The sequence below is a fragment of the Schistocerca americana genome, chromosome 6 (assembly GCF_021461395.2).
Source record: "Schistocerca americana isolate TAMUIC-IGC-003095 chromosome 6, iqSchAmer2.1, whole genome shotgun sequence".
NCBI classification, from domain to species: domain Eukaryota; kingdom Metazoa; phylum Arthropoda; class Insecta; order Orthoptera; family Acrididae; genus Schistocerca; species Schistocerca americana.
The window spans coordinates 31,868,248-31,883,333 of NC_060124.1; the positions used below are offsets into that span (position 1 = coordinate 31,868,248).

General features: G+C 43.6%; 1 protein-coding gene across 1 annotated transcript in view; it reads left to right on the forward strand.

The window, feature by feature from the left end:
- Positions 1-15,086, forward strand: part of LOC124619398 (sodium-coupled monocarboxylate transporter 1-like) — a 336,549-nt gene that overhangs the window by 166,714 nt on the left and 154,749 nt on the right. Inside the window, exon 7 of the mRNA XM_047145752.1 lies at positions 6,910-7,064. Within this exon, the coding sequence (XP_047001708.1) occupies positions 6,910-7,064 (155 nt within the window). The remainder of the gene's footprint in view (positions 1-6,909; positions 7,065-15,086) is intronic.

A 15,086-nucleotide genomic window follows, 5' to 3' on the forward strand; every position in this document is an offset into this window, starting at 1 on the left:
CCATGGGACTGATGATCTCTATATTTGTACGAGGCCTGTTCAGAAAGTAAGCTCCGATTGATTGCCAAATTGAAAACACAGTGAACATCAGAAATGTTTTACTTGTAACAATTAGCTACACCTTTCAGCTACTTCTCTACGTAGTCGCCGTTCTGACTTAGACTTTTGTCATAGCGTTGTACCAACTTTTCAATAGCCTCATCATAGAAGGCAGCCGCCAGTGCTTTCCGCCAATTCTCCACGCTGGCCTACACCTCGTTGTCTGTGTCAAAATGTTGTCTTCAAAGACAGCGGTTCATGTGACCAGAGATGAAACTCAGGGGGAGACAATTGCGGACTGTATTGTGGGTAATCTCACATTTCCATTTGAAAACGATGCAGGAGCATCTTCATTGCCCCTGCAGAATGCGGCTGAGAATTGTCTTGAAGAAGAAACAGCACGACAGTTATGTAATGTTAGCTGCATAGCTTCAGGCGAAATTTCTCACCAGGCCCTCGTACTTGGCGGCAGACACTATTTTCTAGACATCTTTACGCACTCACTGCGAGCTCAGAAATGAGAAGAGCGACGTGATGCTAACTGGGGTTATACTAGAGACACTACCCAACACATCTGTGCAAAGCTTTATCGGATTTTCATAGTCGTTTCCATTTCGCGACCGATCGGAGCTTACTTTCTGAACGCCCCTCGTATTTGCTCCCCTTCCCCAAATTAGCCCACCAACCAACGAGACTCCATAGGCATGCAATTTTATTAGAATACACTCGTGAGGAACAATGTGAAAAACCTTCTGAAAAATCAAGAAATATGGAATCAATTTGAGATCTGCTGTCAATAGGGGATTATTCACTATTAGTAAAATATTACGTGCTATTGTGCCGTGGTCGAAAGAATTCCGTGTAGAAACCTCACGTTTCGTTCCCAATTGCACACAACAGATTGGTATGAAACGTCGGGTTTCTCAAGGAAATTCTTTCAATCACTGCACAATACCAAGTAATATTTTAGTAACTATGACATTTCCGGCGTGAAAGTTACATTTCAAAAAAAAAAAATCTTCCATGTGGTTGCGTCACTTGAAAGTTGTTTCTTTTAACTATAAAAAATGGTAATAAGTATTATAAGCCTGGTAAAAGACGTACGTAAATGTGTAAAGCTCCATCTCTAACGGCTGCCGTTGTGGCCGACCGTTCTAGGCGCTTCAGTTCGGAACCGCGCTGCTGCTACGGTTGCAGGTTCGAATCCTGCCTCGGGCATGGATGTGTGTGATGTCCTTAGGTTAGTTAGGTTTAAGTAGTTCTAAGTTCTAGGCGACTGATGACCTAGTGCCATAGTGCTTAGAGCCATTTGAACAATCCATCTCTAACAATATTATCGTTATCTATACTTTTCTCTAAAAATAGCAAGGCAAACTAGTGAAACTGCAATATCGTTATCACAAAATCTGATATGTAGCAGTATAACTTGAACTGAATAAACCCATATTCTGACATTCCAGTATTCAAACATTTTCTGGAACGTCCTACTATCGGTTATGTCAGTATTCAGATAGAGAACAAGAAACGGAAATTAATTACTCTTCCTGCAAATCATGAAAGGTCAATTCTCTTGTACCTGCCTGCGAATTTCAAAATATTCTCTAACGTCTCCCAGCGAGTATATTACAGTGCTTCTGAACGCAACAGACAACTTACCTCGTCTTGTCGCTACTACTGCGTGACGAGCAACAAGCTAAAATAATTCAAAAGAAATAATGCGATCCATGCGGAGTGCAATGCATGGTCACAACTACTGATGCAACTACTCCTGTGTTTGTTTCTATACAGAAATTGAATGATGAGGAGAGGTTTGGTCAACTATCCTCAAGCGGTGAAAGGAAGCAATAAAAACTTTTAATTTACAATTTTCTGAAAATGAAGATTCATACATCGACAAACTTTACCCAGACCTTTCTTTTCCCTGAACAGTTTGAAAACTTTAATTGTACCTCAACGTTTATAATCAATAATCACATATCTGGTCACAACAAAGATACAAATATTGTTGTCAATGTATGCATACACATATCTTACAAATCCGTCCAGTGCGTAAGCAAGCAACAACTACGTGCAGCAAAAAGGCGATGCACGTTCTCTCCACGCCAGGCTGCGTCCAACTGCTCGCAACAACGAAATTAGAATTATATATTAATACCTCCTCCCATGAACCATGGACCTTGCCGTTGGTGGGGAGGCTTGCGTGCCTCAGTGATACAGATGGCCGTACCGTAGGTGCAACCACAACGGAGGGGTATCTGTTGAGAGGCCAGACAAACGTGTGGTTCCTGAAGAGGGGCAGCAGCCTTTTCAGTAATTGCAGGGGCAACAGTCTGGATGATTGACTGATCTGGCCCTGTAACACTAATCAAAACGCCCTTGCTGTGCTGGTACTGCGGACGGCTGAAAGAAAGGGGAAACTACAGCCGTAATTTTTCCCGAGGGCATGCAGCTTTACTGTATGATTAAATGATGATGGCGTCCTCTTGGGTAAAATATTCCGGAGGTAAAATAGTCCCCCATTCGCATCGCCGGGCGGGGACTACTCAAGAGGACGTCGTTATCAGGAGAAAGAAAACTGGCGTTCTACGGATCGGAGCGTGGAATGTCAGATCCCCTAATCGAGCAGGTAGGTTAGAAAATTTAAAAAGGGAAATGGATAGGTTAAAGTTAGATATAGTGGGAATTAGTGACGTTCGGTGGCAGGAGGAACAAGACTTTTGGTCAGGTAAATACAGGGTTATAAATACAAAATCAAATAGGGGTAATGCAGGAGTAGGTTTAATAATGAATAAAAAAATAGGAGTGCGGGTAAGCTACTACAAACAGCATAGTGAACGCATTATTGTGGCCAAGATAGACACAAAGCCCATGCCTACTACAGTAGTACAAGTTTATATGCCAACTAGCTCTGCATATGATGAAGAAATTGATGAAATGTATGATGAGATAAAAGAAATTATTCAGATAGTGAAGGGAAACGAAAATTTAATAGTCATGGGTGACTGGGATTCGAGAGTAGGAAAAGAGAGAGAAGGAAACATAGTAGGTGAATATGGATTGGGGGGAAGAAATGAAAGAGGAAGCCGTCTGGTAGAATTTTGCACAGAGCATAACTTAATCATAGCTAACACTTGGTTCAAGAATCATAAAAGAAAGTTTTATACATGGAAGAATCCTGGGGATACTAAAAGGTATCAGATAGATTATATAATGGTAAGACAGAGATTTAGGAACCAGGTTTTAAATTGTAAGACATTTCCAGGAGCAGATGTGGACTCTGACCACAATCTATTGGTTATGAGCTGTAGATTAAAACTGAAGAAACTACAAAAAGGTGCCAATTTAAGGAGATGGGACCTGGATAAATTGACTAAACCAGAGGCTGTACAGAGTTTCAGGGAGAGCATAAGGGAAGAATTGACAGGAATGGGGGAAAGAAATACAATAGAAGAAGAATGGGTTGCTCTGAGGGATGAAGTAGTGAAGGCAGCAGACGATCAAGTAGGTAAATAGACGAGGGCTAGTAGAAATCCTTGGGTAACAGAAGAAATATTGAATTTAATTGATGAAAGGAGAAAATATAAAAATGCAGTAAATGAAGCAGGCAAAAAGGAATACAAACGTCTCAAAAATGAGATCGACAGGAAGTGCAAAATGGCTAAGCAGGGATGGCTAGAGGACAAATGTAAGGATGTAGAGGCTTGTCTCACTAGGGGTAAGATAGATATTGCCGACAGGAAAATTAAAGAGACGTTTGGAGAGAAGAGAACTACTTGTATGAACATCAAGAGCTCAGATGGAAACCCAGTTCTAAGGAAAGAAGGGAAGGCAGAAAGGTGGAAGAAGTATATAGAGGGTTTATACAAGGGCGATGTACTTGAGGACAATATTATGGAAATGGAATAGGATGTAGATGAAGATGAAATGGGAGATAAGATACTGTGTGAAGAGTTTGACAGAGCACTGAAAGACATGAGTCGAAACAAGGCCCCGGGAGTAGACAACATTCCATTAGAACTACTGACGGCCTTGGGAGAACCAGTCATGACAAAACTCTACCATCTGGTGAGCAAGATGTATGAGACACGCGAAATACCCTCAGACTTCAACAAGAATATAAGAATTCCAATCCCAAAGAAAGCAGGTATTGACAGATGTGAAAATTACCGAACTATCAGTTTAATAGGTCTCAGCTGCAAAATACCAACGCGAATTCTTTACAGACGAATGGAAAAACTGGTAGAAGCGGATCTCGGGGAAGATCAGTTTGGATTCCGTAGAAATGTTGGAACACGTGAGGCAATACTAACCTTACGACTTATCTTAGAAGAAAGATTAAGAAAAGGCAAACCCACGTTTCTAACATTTGTAGACTTAGAGAAAGCTTTTGACAATGTTAAATTGAATACTCTCTTTCAAATTCTGAAGGTGGCAGGGGTAAAATACAGGGAGTGAAAGGCTATTTACAATTTGTACAGAAACCAGATGGCAGTTATAAGAGTCGAGGGGCATGAAAGGGAAGCAGTCGTTGGGAAGGGAGTGAGACAGGGCTGTAGCCTCTCCCCGATGTTACTGAATCTGTATATTGAGCAAGCAGTAAAGGAAACAAACGAAAAATTCGGAGTAGGTATTAAAATCCATGGAGAAGAAATAAAAACTTTGAAGTTCACCGATGACATTGTAATTCTGTCAGAAACAGCAAAGGACCTGGGACCTGGAAGAGCAGTTGAACGGAATGGACAGTGTCTTGAAAGGAAGATATAAGACGAACATCAACAAAAGCAAAACGAGGATAATGGAATGTAGTCGAATTAAGTCGGGTGATGCTGAGGGAATTAGATTAGGAAATGAGACACTTAAAGTAGTAAAGGAATTTTGCTATTTGGGGAGCAAAATAACTGATGATGGTCGAAGTAGAGAGGATATAAAATGTAGACTGACAATGGCAAGGAAAGCGTTTCTGAAGAAGAAAAATTTGTTAACATCGAGTATAGATTTAAGTGTCAGGAAGTCGTTTCTGAAAGTATTTGTATGGAGTGTAGCTATGTATGGAAGTGAAACATGGACGATAAATAGTTTGGACAAGAAGAGAATAGAAGCTTTTGAAATGTGGTGCTACAGAAGAATGCTGAAGATTAGATGGGTAGATCACATAACTAACGAGGAGGTATTAAATAGAATTGGGGAGAAGAGGAGTTTGTGGCACAACTTGACAAAAAGAAGGGACCGGTTGGTAGGACATGTTTTGAGGCATCAAGGGATCACAAATTTAGCATTGGAGGGCAGCGTGGAGGGTAAAAATCGTAGAGGGAGACCAAGAGATGAATTCACTAAGCAGATTCAGAAGGACGTAGGTTGCAGTAGTTACTGGGAGATGAAGAAGCTTGCACTGGATAGGGTAGCATGGAGAGCTGCATCAAACCAGTCTCAGGACTGAAGACCACAACAACAACAACAACCATCAGCTGCTGACGGACGTTGATATATATCAACGGGGACAGGTGGAAATGTGTGACCCGACCGGGATTCGAACCCGGGATCTCCTGCTTACAGGGCAGACCTTCTATCCATCTTTTTTTCTCAATCTCAGTTTGTTCGTTTTAGTTCGTTGCATCTGCTCGGGGCGGACGTCGCAAGGCACTCGTTTCAGTTCGTTGTTGATCCATTAACGCAGTTTTTTTATTATTATTATTACAGAGGGCAGTTATTCCTCTGACCGAACACGCTGAGCTACCGTGCCGGCAATCTGAGCCACCGAGGTCACAGAGGATAATGCGGCTGCAGGGACTATCCCGCACACGCCTCCCGCGAGACCCACATTCTCACCTTGTATGTCCACACACTACATTCGTAGTGTCCCACCCCAACACACTCATTACTCGTGGAAGACATTCTTACCAAGTCCCGCAAGAGTTCGGGAATATGTGTGCAAGCCGGCCGGGGTCATGGCCGGCATTGCCTGATATACACTGTGGTGTCACCGCCAGACACCACACTTGCTAGGTGGTAGCCTTTAAATCGGCCGCGGTCCGCTAGTATACGTCGGACCCGCGTGTCGCCACTGTCAGTGATTGCAGACCGAGCGCCGCCACACGGCAGGTCTAAAGAGACTTCCTAGCACTCGCCCCAGTTGTACAGCCGACTTTGCTAGCGATGGTTCACTGACAAATTACGCTCTCATTTGCCGAGACGATAGTTAGCATAGCCTTCAGCTACGTCATTTGCTACGACCTAGCAAGGCGCCATTACCATATGCTATTTATCTTGTGATGCATGTACCGTCAGACCGATGTTCACCAATTATGGATTAAAGTTAAGTATTCCAGAAGCTACGTACCTTTTTTGCTAGACTCAATTCCTTTAACTGTTCCAGACCTCACGCCAGCCTGCGTGAGCTTAAACGCGTGCCTTTCGGCTACCCGTCACAGTGGATTGGCGCTCTTGCCAGTCCACAAAATATACTTATATGGGTATGGTGTCTATTCTTTCGGACATGTCCGAAAGAACAGACATCATATCGATATAAGCTCTCAACAACTGTTCGCTACCACTCGCGATAATAATATCTCAGACTCAGAGTTTGTCTGTAAACGCCACAGCAGCATCAGCGGCTAACTTTCTATAAAAAAAGGAATGTCCAACTTCACACTTTTTGAAAAACCTATAGAACTTGAACGTTCCACCCCGTTCGACACTCTCTTTCGTGAATGGATTCGCGGTACACGATATGTGATTGAAAGAACGATTGGACCTCTTTTGCGTTGTGAGGATGGTACGACCCTTTGTTAGAACCTGCATACCGTGTAATTGTCGCTGACAGCTGTGTGAGATTTGTTCATCCAATCAGATGTGCTTCTGTTTGGCTCACAGGGCGGCATCAAGGCAGTGGTGTGGACGGACGTGGTGCAGACGGTGTTCATGTTCGGCGGCGTGCTGCTGGTCATCTTCAAGGGCACCGCTGACGTCGGCGGCTTCGGCGTCGTCTGGAGTCGCAACCTCCAGTCGGGACGCATAGAGCCCCCAGTGTGAGTGCGTCTCTAGCCTCGCCTAGGGAACCTATAGAGTGTAGAGAGGGAGTGGCCAATGACGGCTCAGACCTCTAGATGTGTATTTTTACCTGTCTTTTGTAATTGAAGGGTCCCATTTTCGCTTTCACAGTCGTGTCGATAATACACTACTGGCCATTATAATTGCTACACCACGAAGATGACGTGCTACAGACGAGAAATTTAACCGACAGCAAGAAAATGCTGTGATATGCAAATGATTAGCTTTTCAGAGCATTCACACAAGGTGGGCGCTGGTGGAGACACCTAAAACGTGCTGACATGAGGAAAGTTTCCAACCGATTTCTCATACACAAACAGCAGTTGACCGGCGTTGCCTGGTGAAACGTTGTTGTGGTGCCTCGTGTAAGGAGGAGAAATGCGTAGCATCACGTTTCCGACTTTGATAAAGGTCGGATTGTAGCCTATCGCGATTGCGGTTTATCGTATCGCGACATTGCTACTCGCGTTGGCCGAGATCCAATGACTGTTAGCAGAATATGGAATGGGTGGGTTCATGAGGGTAATACGGAACGCCTTGGTGGATCCCAAAGGCCTCGTATCACTAGCAGTCGAGATGACAGGCATCTTATCCGCGTCGCTGTAACGGATCGTGCAGCCACGTCTCGATCCCTGAGTAAACAGGTGGGGACGTTTGAAAGACAACAACCATCTGCACGAACAGTTCGACGACGTTTTCAGCAGCAGGGACTATCAGCTCGGAGACCATGGCTGCGGTTACCCTTGACGCTGCATCACAGACAGGAGCGCCTGCGATGGTCTACTCAACGACGAACCTGGGTGCACGAATGGCATAACATCATTTTTTCGGATGAATCCAGGTTCTGTTTACAGCATCACGATGGTCGCATCCGTGTTTGGCGACATCGCGGTGGACGCACATTGGAAGCGTGTATTCGTCATCGCCATACTCGCGTATCACCCGGCGTGATGGTATGGGGTGCCATTGGTTATACGTCTCGGTCACCTCTTGTTCGCATTGACGGCACACTGAACAGTGGACGTTACATTTCAGATGTGTTACGACCCGTGGCTCTACCTTTCATTCGATCCCTGCGAAACCCTACATTTCAGCAGGATAATGTACGACCGCATGTTGCAGGTCCTGTACGGGCCTTTCTGGATACAGAAAATGTTCGACTGCTGCCCTGGCCAGCACATTCTCCAGATCTCTCACCAATTCAAAACGTCTGGTCAATGGTGGCCGAGCAACTGGCTCGCCACAATACGCCAGTCAGTACTCTTGATGAACTGTGGTGTCGTGTTGAAGCTTCATGGGCAGCTGTACCTGTACACGCCATCCAAGCTCTGTTTGACTCAATGCTCAGGCGTATCAAGGCCGTTATTACGGCCAGAGGTGGTTGTTCTGGGTACTGATTTCTCAGGATCTATGCACCCAAACTACGTGAAAATGTAATCACATGTCAGTTCTAGAATAATATATTAGTCCAATGAATCATCTGCATTTCTTCTTGGTGTAGCAATTTTAATGGCCAGTAGTGTTTATAAAACAGTGACTCTACCTTGGCAGTTTAACGCTGCATTAAAGGGGCATTAAACAGCGGAAGTGGAGTCTTTATTTCGTATGTTATCGACATGGCACAGACAAGGCAAAGTGGAACCTTCAGTATTCTGCCCTACCAGGTGACAGGTTTGAAGTACAAAGACTGACTCTACATTAGATTAAAAATGGTTCAAATGGCTCTGAGCACTATTGGACTTAACATCTGAGGTCATCAGTCCCCTAGACCTAGAACTACTTAAACCTAGTTAACCTAAGGACATCACTCACATCCATGCCCGAGGCAGGATTCGAACCTGCGACCGTAGCAGCAGCGCGGTTCCGGACTGAAGTGCCTAGAGCCGCTCGGCCACAAGGCCGGCTACATTAGATTATTCCACGATGCACACTATATGGAGATGTGGGTGACCCCCTTTTTGTGTATCATTATTGATATTCTCTTGATATTTAACTGATAACAGACAGAACAGGTCCCAGCTCTAACTGTCATGTTACTACACCATCTGATCAAAATTATCTGGACACCTATTACCAGACACATAGTGTGCCCCTCCTCCGCATTTTTGATGTCTTGAACTCTGCTAACGAAACTTTCAAATGTCTGAATATCTGTGGTAGAATGGCAGCCCATTCTTCCTCAAGAGCCGAAACCAGAGAATGTAGTGATATTGGACGCAGGAGTCTGCACCAAAGTCGACGTTCTAGCCCATACCAAACGTGCTCCATGGAGTTCAGGTCGGGATTATGCGCAGGCCAGTCATTTCGGGAATGTTGCCCACAAACCACTGACCCACAGGTGCTACTGTATGAGAGAGATATTGTCATGCCCATACAACAATAGTCTCCTAACTGTTCCTCTACCGTACGCAGAACACGATAGTAAATGTGTTCATATCCTTCCGCATTTAGCGTTTTCTTAAGTGCAGTAACGGGAGCGTACTCTGACGACGAAAGATACTCCCTATAGTTTAATAGCACTACACTTGGCGGCAGATAACTTTCTCAAGGAACTTGACAAACCCAAACCCTTCCGTCGGAATGCCACAAAGTATAGCATGATTCATCACTAGAAATCACTCGCTTCCAGACATCCACTGTCTAGTGGAGGCGCTCTTTACATCACATTAATTATCACTTGCAGAAACGTGTGGCTTATTGTACCCCATTCTTTTTAATTCGCTACGCACAATCATTGTGCTGTCTCAGAGGTGGCCAAGATTTCTGCTCGCGGTCCATACCGGGGTCCGAGTGCCTTAGCACTCAGCCTCGCTTCACACTTCCCCTACCGCCACACGGCGCTGTCTGAGCGCGAGGAGGGGGAAAAGGGGAAGACTGCGAACGCGCACATTCAAATGGCAGTACAGTCGTACTGCATGTGACTCGGTTTTATATTTCACACTTCTCAACATCATAGATCACAAGTTTCAGTATTAATCAATCTTTTTGGCGCGCTGAAGACGTAATACAATTTTTATCTTGTACAAATTGTTGGCATACGGGCATACACAGACAATTTCACACTCAAGTTGCCACGTAATTGTGACTTATTTATTCTGATAATCGAGGAAAAGTCTTCCACACAAATATGTCGATCGAAATACTATATCACTTTTGCAGACGTATTATGGAGACTCGGAAAACCTGCCCGAGAAAAGCAATGTAGATGACCTGGACAGTTTTAACGCAAACTGATTTGTAATTAAAACTGGAATTGCCTTGCAGGCCAGTTAGTTACATCTGCAAATGCACGGGGCATTTTCTATTGAAATGGAAGACGGTCTCAAAAATAGTAGCTGTAAGATTGACAGTGTCCTCAAAACCTTTATAAAATTATCGTTGTAATTCTTGCAAGGCTACAATGAATTCTTCAAGCCTCGCACTTTCTTTAACGTCAGTGAGTTTAAGGAACTGGGCTGTGCCAGAATATGTCCCTTGTACAGCGCGATTTTTTTTTTTTTTTTTAATGCACCTCCATCAAGATAGAAAGAAGTTACTTTGCAATGCCTACTGTGGCGAGTGCGCAGCCAAGTCCCTTAAAATGCGAGGTCTACAATCCATTCTTAATGTTCTCATTTTCGTTCCTACACTTCTTTTTCTTTCATAAATTCAACAACAGTGAAATGTCAATCGAAAAATCGTTCCATGGATACCCCTTGACTTAACCAAAGCACTTTGTGGTAATATATGAAGTCTCCATATTCTTCGTTCAATTCCATTGAAAACTGTTGCAACTGAAAATGGAATAATGACTGCGACTTCAGAAATTTTAGTATTTATACCACCAATTTCTTCAAGTGCTCCATGCCTACAAATTTAGCACAAAGTGCTTCCTGATGTACAGAACAACGAATCCCGTCTGTCGATCATCGTAATGCTTTATTCTTTCATTGACACCTAAAAGTTTGAAATTCTTTCTTCAGCATGGTGCTGTAATGTCATTTTGTAGCAAATAAGCAGTACCTGTCGCTTATGCGAATTGAGAATTCTCACCCCTCTCTTGTATCCCTCCCACTGATTTTAAAGGACTGTGATGATAGATCGCTAGACTGCCTCTTCTTGTGCAAACAACCACTCGACCTGTGAACGTCCTTCATTGTTGTTGTGGTCTTCAGTCCTGAGGCTGGTTTGATGCAGCTCTCCATGCTCCTCTATCCTGTGCAAGCTTCTTCAGCTCCCAGTAACTACTGCAACCTACATCCTTCTGAATCTGCTTAGTGTATTCATCTCTTGGTCTCCCTCTACGATTTTTACCCTCCACGCTGCCCTCCAATACTAAATTGGTGATCCCTTGATGCCTCAGAATATGTCCTATCAACTGATCCCTTCTTCTAGTCAAGTTGTGCCACAAATTTCTCTTCTCCCCAATCCTATTCAATACCTCCTCATTAGTTATGTGATCTACCCATCTAATCTTCAGCATTCTTCTGTAGCACCACATTTCGAAAGCTTCTATTCTCTTCTTGTCCAAACTATTTATCGTCCATGTTTCACTTCCATACATGGCTACACTCCATACAAATACTTTCAGAAACGACTTCCTGACACTTAAACCTATACTCGATGTTAACAAATTTCTCTCCTTCAGAAACTCTTTCCTTTCCATTGCCAGTCTACATTTTATATCCTCTCTACTTCGACCATCATCAGTTATTTTGCTCCCCAAATAGCAAAACGTCTTTACTACTTTAAGTGTCTCATTTCCTAATCTAATTCCCTCAGCATCACCCGACTTAATTCTACTACATTCCATTATCCTCGTTTTGCTTTTGTAGATGGTCATCTTATATCCTCCTTTCAAGACCCTATCCATTCCGTTCAACTGCTCTTCCAAGTCCTTTGCTGTCTCTGACAGAATTACAATGTCATCGGCGAACCTCAAAGTTTTTATTTCTTCTCCATGGATTTTAATACCTACTCCGAATTTTTCGTTTGTTTCCTTTACTGCTTGCTCAATATACAGATTCAGTAACATCGGGGAGAGGCTACAGCCCTGTCTCACTCCCTTCCCAACCACTGCTTCCCTTTCATGTCCCTCGACTCTTATAACTGCCATCTGCTTTCTGTACAAATTGTAAATAGCCTTTCGCTCCCTGTATTTTATCCCTGCCACCTCCAGGATTGGAAAGAGAGTATTCCAGTCAACATTGTCAAAAGCTTTCTCTAAGTCTACAAATGCTAGAAACGTAGGTTTGCCTTTCCTTAATCTAGCTTCTAAGATAAGTCGTAGGGTCAGTATTGCCTCACGTGTTCCAATATTTCTACGGAATCCAAACTGATCTTCCCCGAGGTCGGCTTCTACTAGTTTTTCCATTCGTCTGTAAAGAATTCGTGTTAGTATTTTGCATCCGTGACTTATTAAACTGATAGTTCGGTAATTTTCACATCTGTCAACACCTGCTTTCTTTGGGATTGGAATTATTATATTCTTCTTGAAGTCTGAGGGTATTTCGCCTGTCTCATACATCTTGCTCACCAGATGGTAGAGTTTTGTCGTGACTGGTTCTCCCAAGGCCGTTAGTAGTTCTAATGGAATGTTGTCTACTCCCGGGGCCTTGTTTCGACTCATGTCTTTCAGTGCTCTGTCAAGCTCTTCACGCAGTATCATATCTCCCATTTCATCTTCTTCTACATCCTCTTCCATTTCCATAATATTGTCCTCAAGTACATCGCCCTTGTATAGACCCTCTATATACTCCTTCCACCTTTCTGCTTTCCCTTCTTTGCTTAGAACTGGGTTTCCATCTGAGCTCTTGATATTCATACAAGTGATTCTCTTTTCTCCAAAGGTCTCTTTAATTTTCCTGTAGGCAGTATCTATCGTACCCCTTGTGAGACAAGCCTCTACATCCTTACTTTTGTCCTCTAGCCATCCCTGCTTAGCCATTTTGCACTTCCTATCGATCTCATTTTTGAGATGTTTGAATTCCTTTTTGCCTGCTTCATTTACTGCATTTTTATATTTTCTCCTTTCATCAATTAAGTTCAGTATTTCTTCTGTTACCCAAGGATTTCTAGCAGCCCTCGCCTTTTTACCTACTTTATCCTCTGCTGCCTTCACTATTTCATCTCTCAAAGTTACCCATTCTTCTTCTACTGTATTTCTTTCCCCCATTCCTGTCAATTGTTCCCTTATGCTCTTCCTTAAATTCTGTACAACCTCTGGTTTAGTCAGTTTATCCAGGTCCCATCTCTTTAAATTCCCGTCCTTCATAGCACGAACAAATAGCGAAGGATAAACAGCGCAGACACCACGATTCTGTTGAATTCAGAGGGTTGTGCCAACCGCAAAATGCCTCACTGCAATGCTATATGAAATGTCAAGCCGTTCAGGATACTTCCGAGAAGGACTGAGCAAAGTCTGAGAAAAGCAGTGCGACAGGCCGGACTTTGCACCACAAATGGCCCGCACACTGTACACCCATGAAGTCTGGCACGCCCTGGCTGGCCCTGTGCTAGCTAGGCTGCTGGTACTACTTTGGAACTATTCAGTGGCTTCGTGTGATTTTTTACAAGCACTCTTTGCAACACTCGGTAGTCCCTGTCACTCATCACATGAGGTCAGCCTGCTCTTCATTTTGTTGTGGTTGTTTCTTCACGTTTATACTTCACAATTATATAACCAACACTCGACTTAGACAACTTTAGAATGATAACTTTGGGCAACATGGTCCAGAGGAATAACAATGGTCTAGTGATACAACTGGGTTAAAACAATGATCTAGATGGTAATAATATTTTATTAATGATCGGATTTGACTTCACATAAAAGTCATTTTCAGAAAATCAGCGCTAAAAGAACAAGAACAGCAGAGTTACAGGACGTTTGATGAGTATGGCGTCAGAGAAAAGTAGCGATATAGTGAAACTTCGTGGCAGATTAAAACTGTGTGCCGGACCGAGACTCGAACTCGGGGGCCTTTCGCGGGCAAGTGCTCTACCAACTGAGCTACCCAAGCACGACTCACGCCCCGTCCTCACAGCTTTACTTCTGCTAGTACCTCGTCTCCTGCCATCCAAACTTTTTCAGAAGCTCTCATGCGAACGTTGCAGAACTAGCACTCCTGAAAGAAAGGATATCGCAAGGTTCGCAGGAGAGCTTCTGTAAAGTTTGGAAAGTAGGAGACGAGGTACTGCCAGAAGTAAAGCTGTGAGGACGGACCGTGTGTCGTGCTTGGGTATCTCTGTTGGTAGAGCTCTGGCCCGCGAAAGGCAAAGGTCCCGAGTTCGAGTCTCGGTCCAGCACACAGTTTTAATCTGCCAGGTAGTTTCATATGACCGCACACTCCGCTGCAGAGTGAAAATCTCATTCAGCGATGTAGTATTTACCCATATGGCTGCTGCCCGCGGTCCCCCTCATTCTCACGATTGTAAGCTTTTGAGCAATGGCTGCACAGGTTAAATAGTGTGCAAATTTTGCGCCGAAAACGGATTACGTCAGCCCCAGCCAATGGTACACGCTTCACAAGATGTGAGATATAGATATTGTACGGAATTTAAAAAACAAGTTATAAATACGAATATATAAATGGATAAATAGTTGCAGATCATCAGATAATAGACTCTTTTATGTTAAAATAAGTGAGCTTACAGCCTGAGAGAAGATAAAGTGCCACCTAGTGGCATTAGTACAAGCTGCAAAGACAACGATCTTAATACACTACTGGGCATTAAAATTGCTACGCCAAGAAGAAATGCAGATGATAAACGGGTATTCATTAGACATATATATTAAACTAGAACTGACATGTGATAACATTTTCACGCAATTTGGGTGCATAGATCCCGAGAAATCAGCACCCAGAACAACCACCTCTGGCCGTAATATCGTCCTTGATACGCCTGGGCATTGAGTCAAATAGAGCTTGGATGGCGTGTACATGTACAGCTGCCCAAGCAGCTTCAACACGATACCACACTTCAACAAGAGTAGTGGCTGGCGTATTGTGACGAGCCAGTTG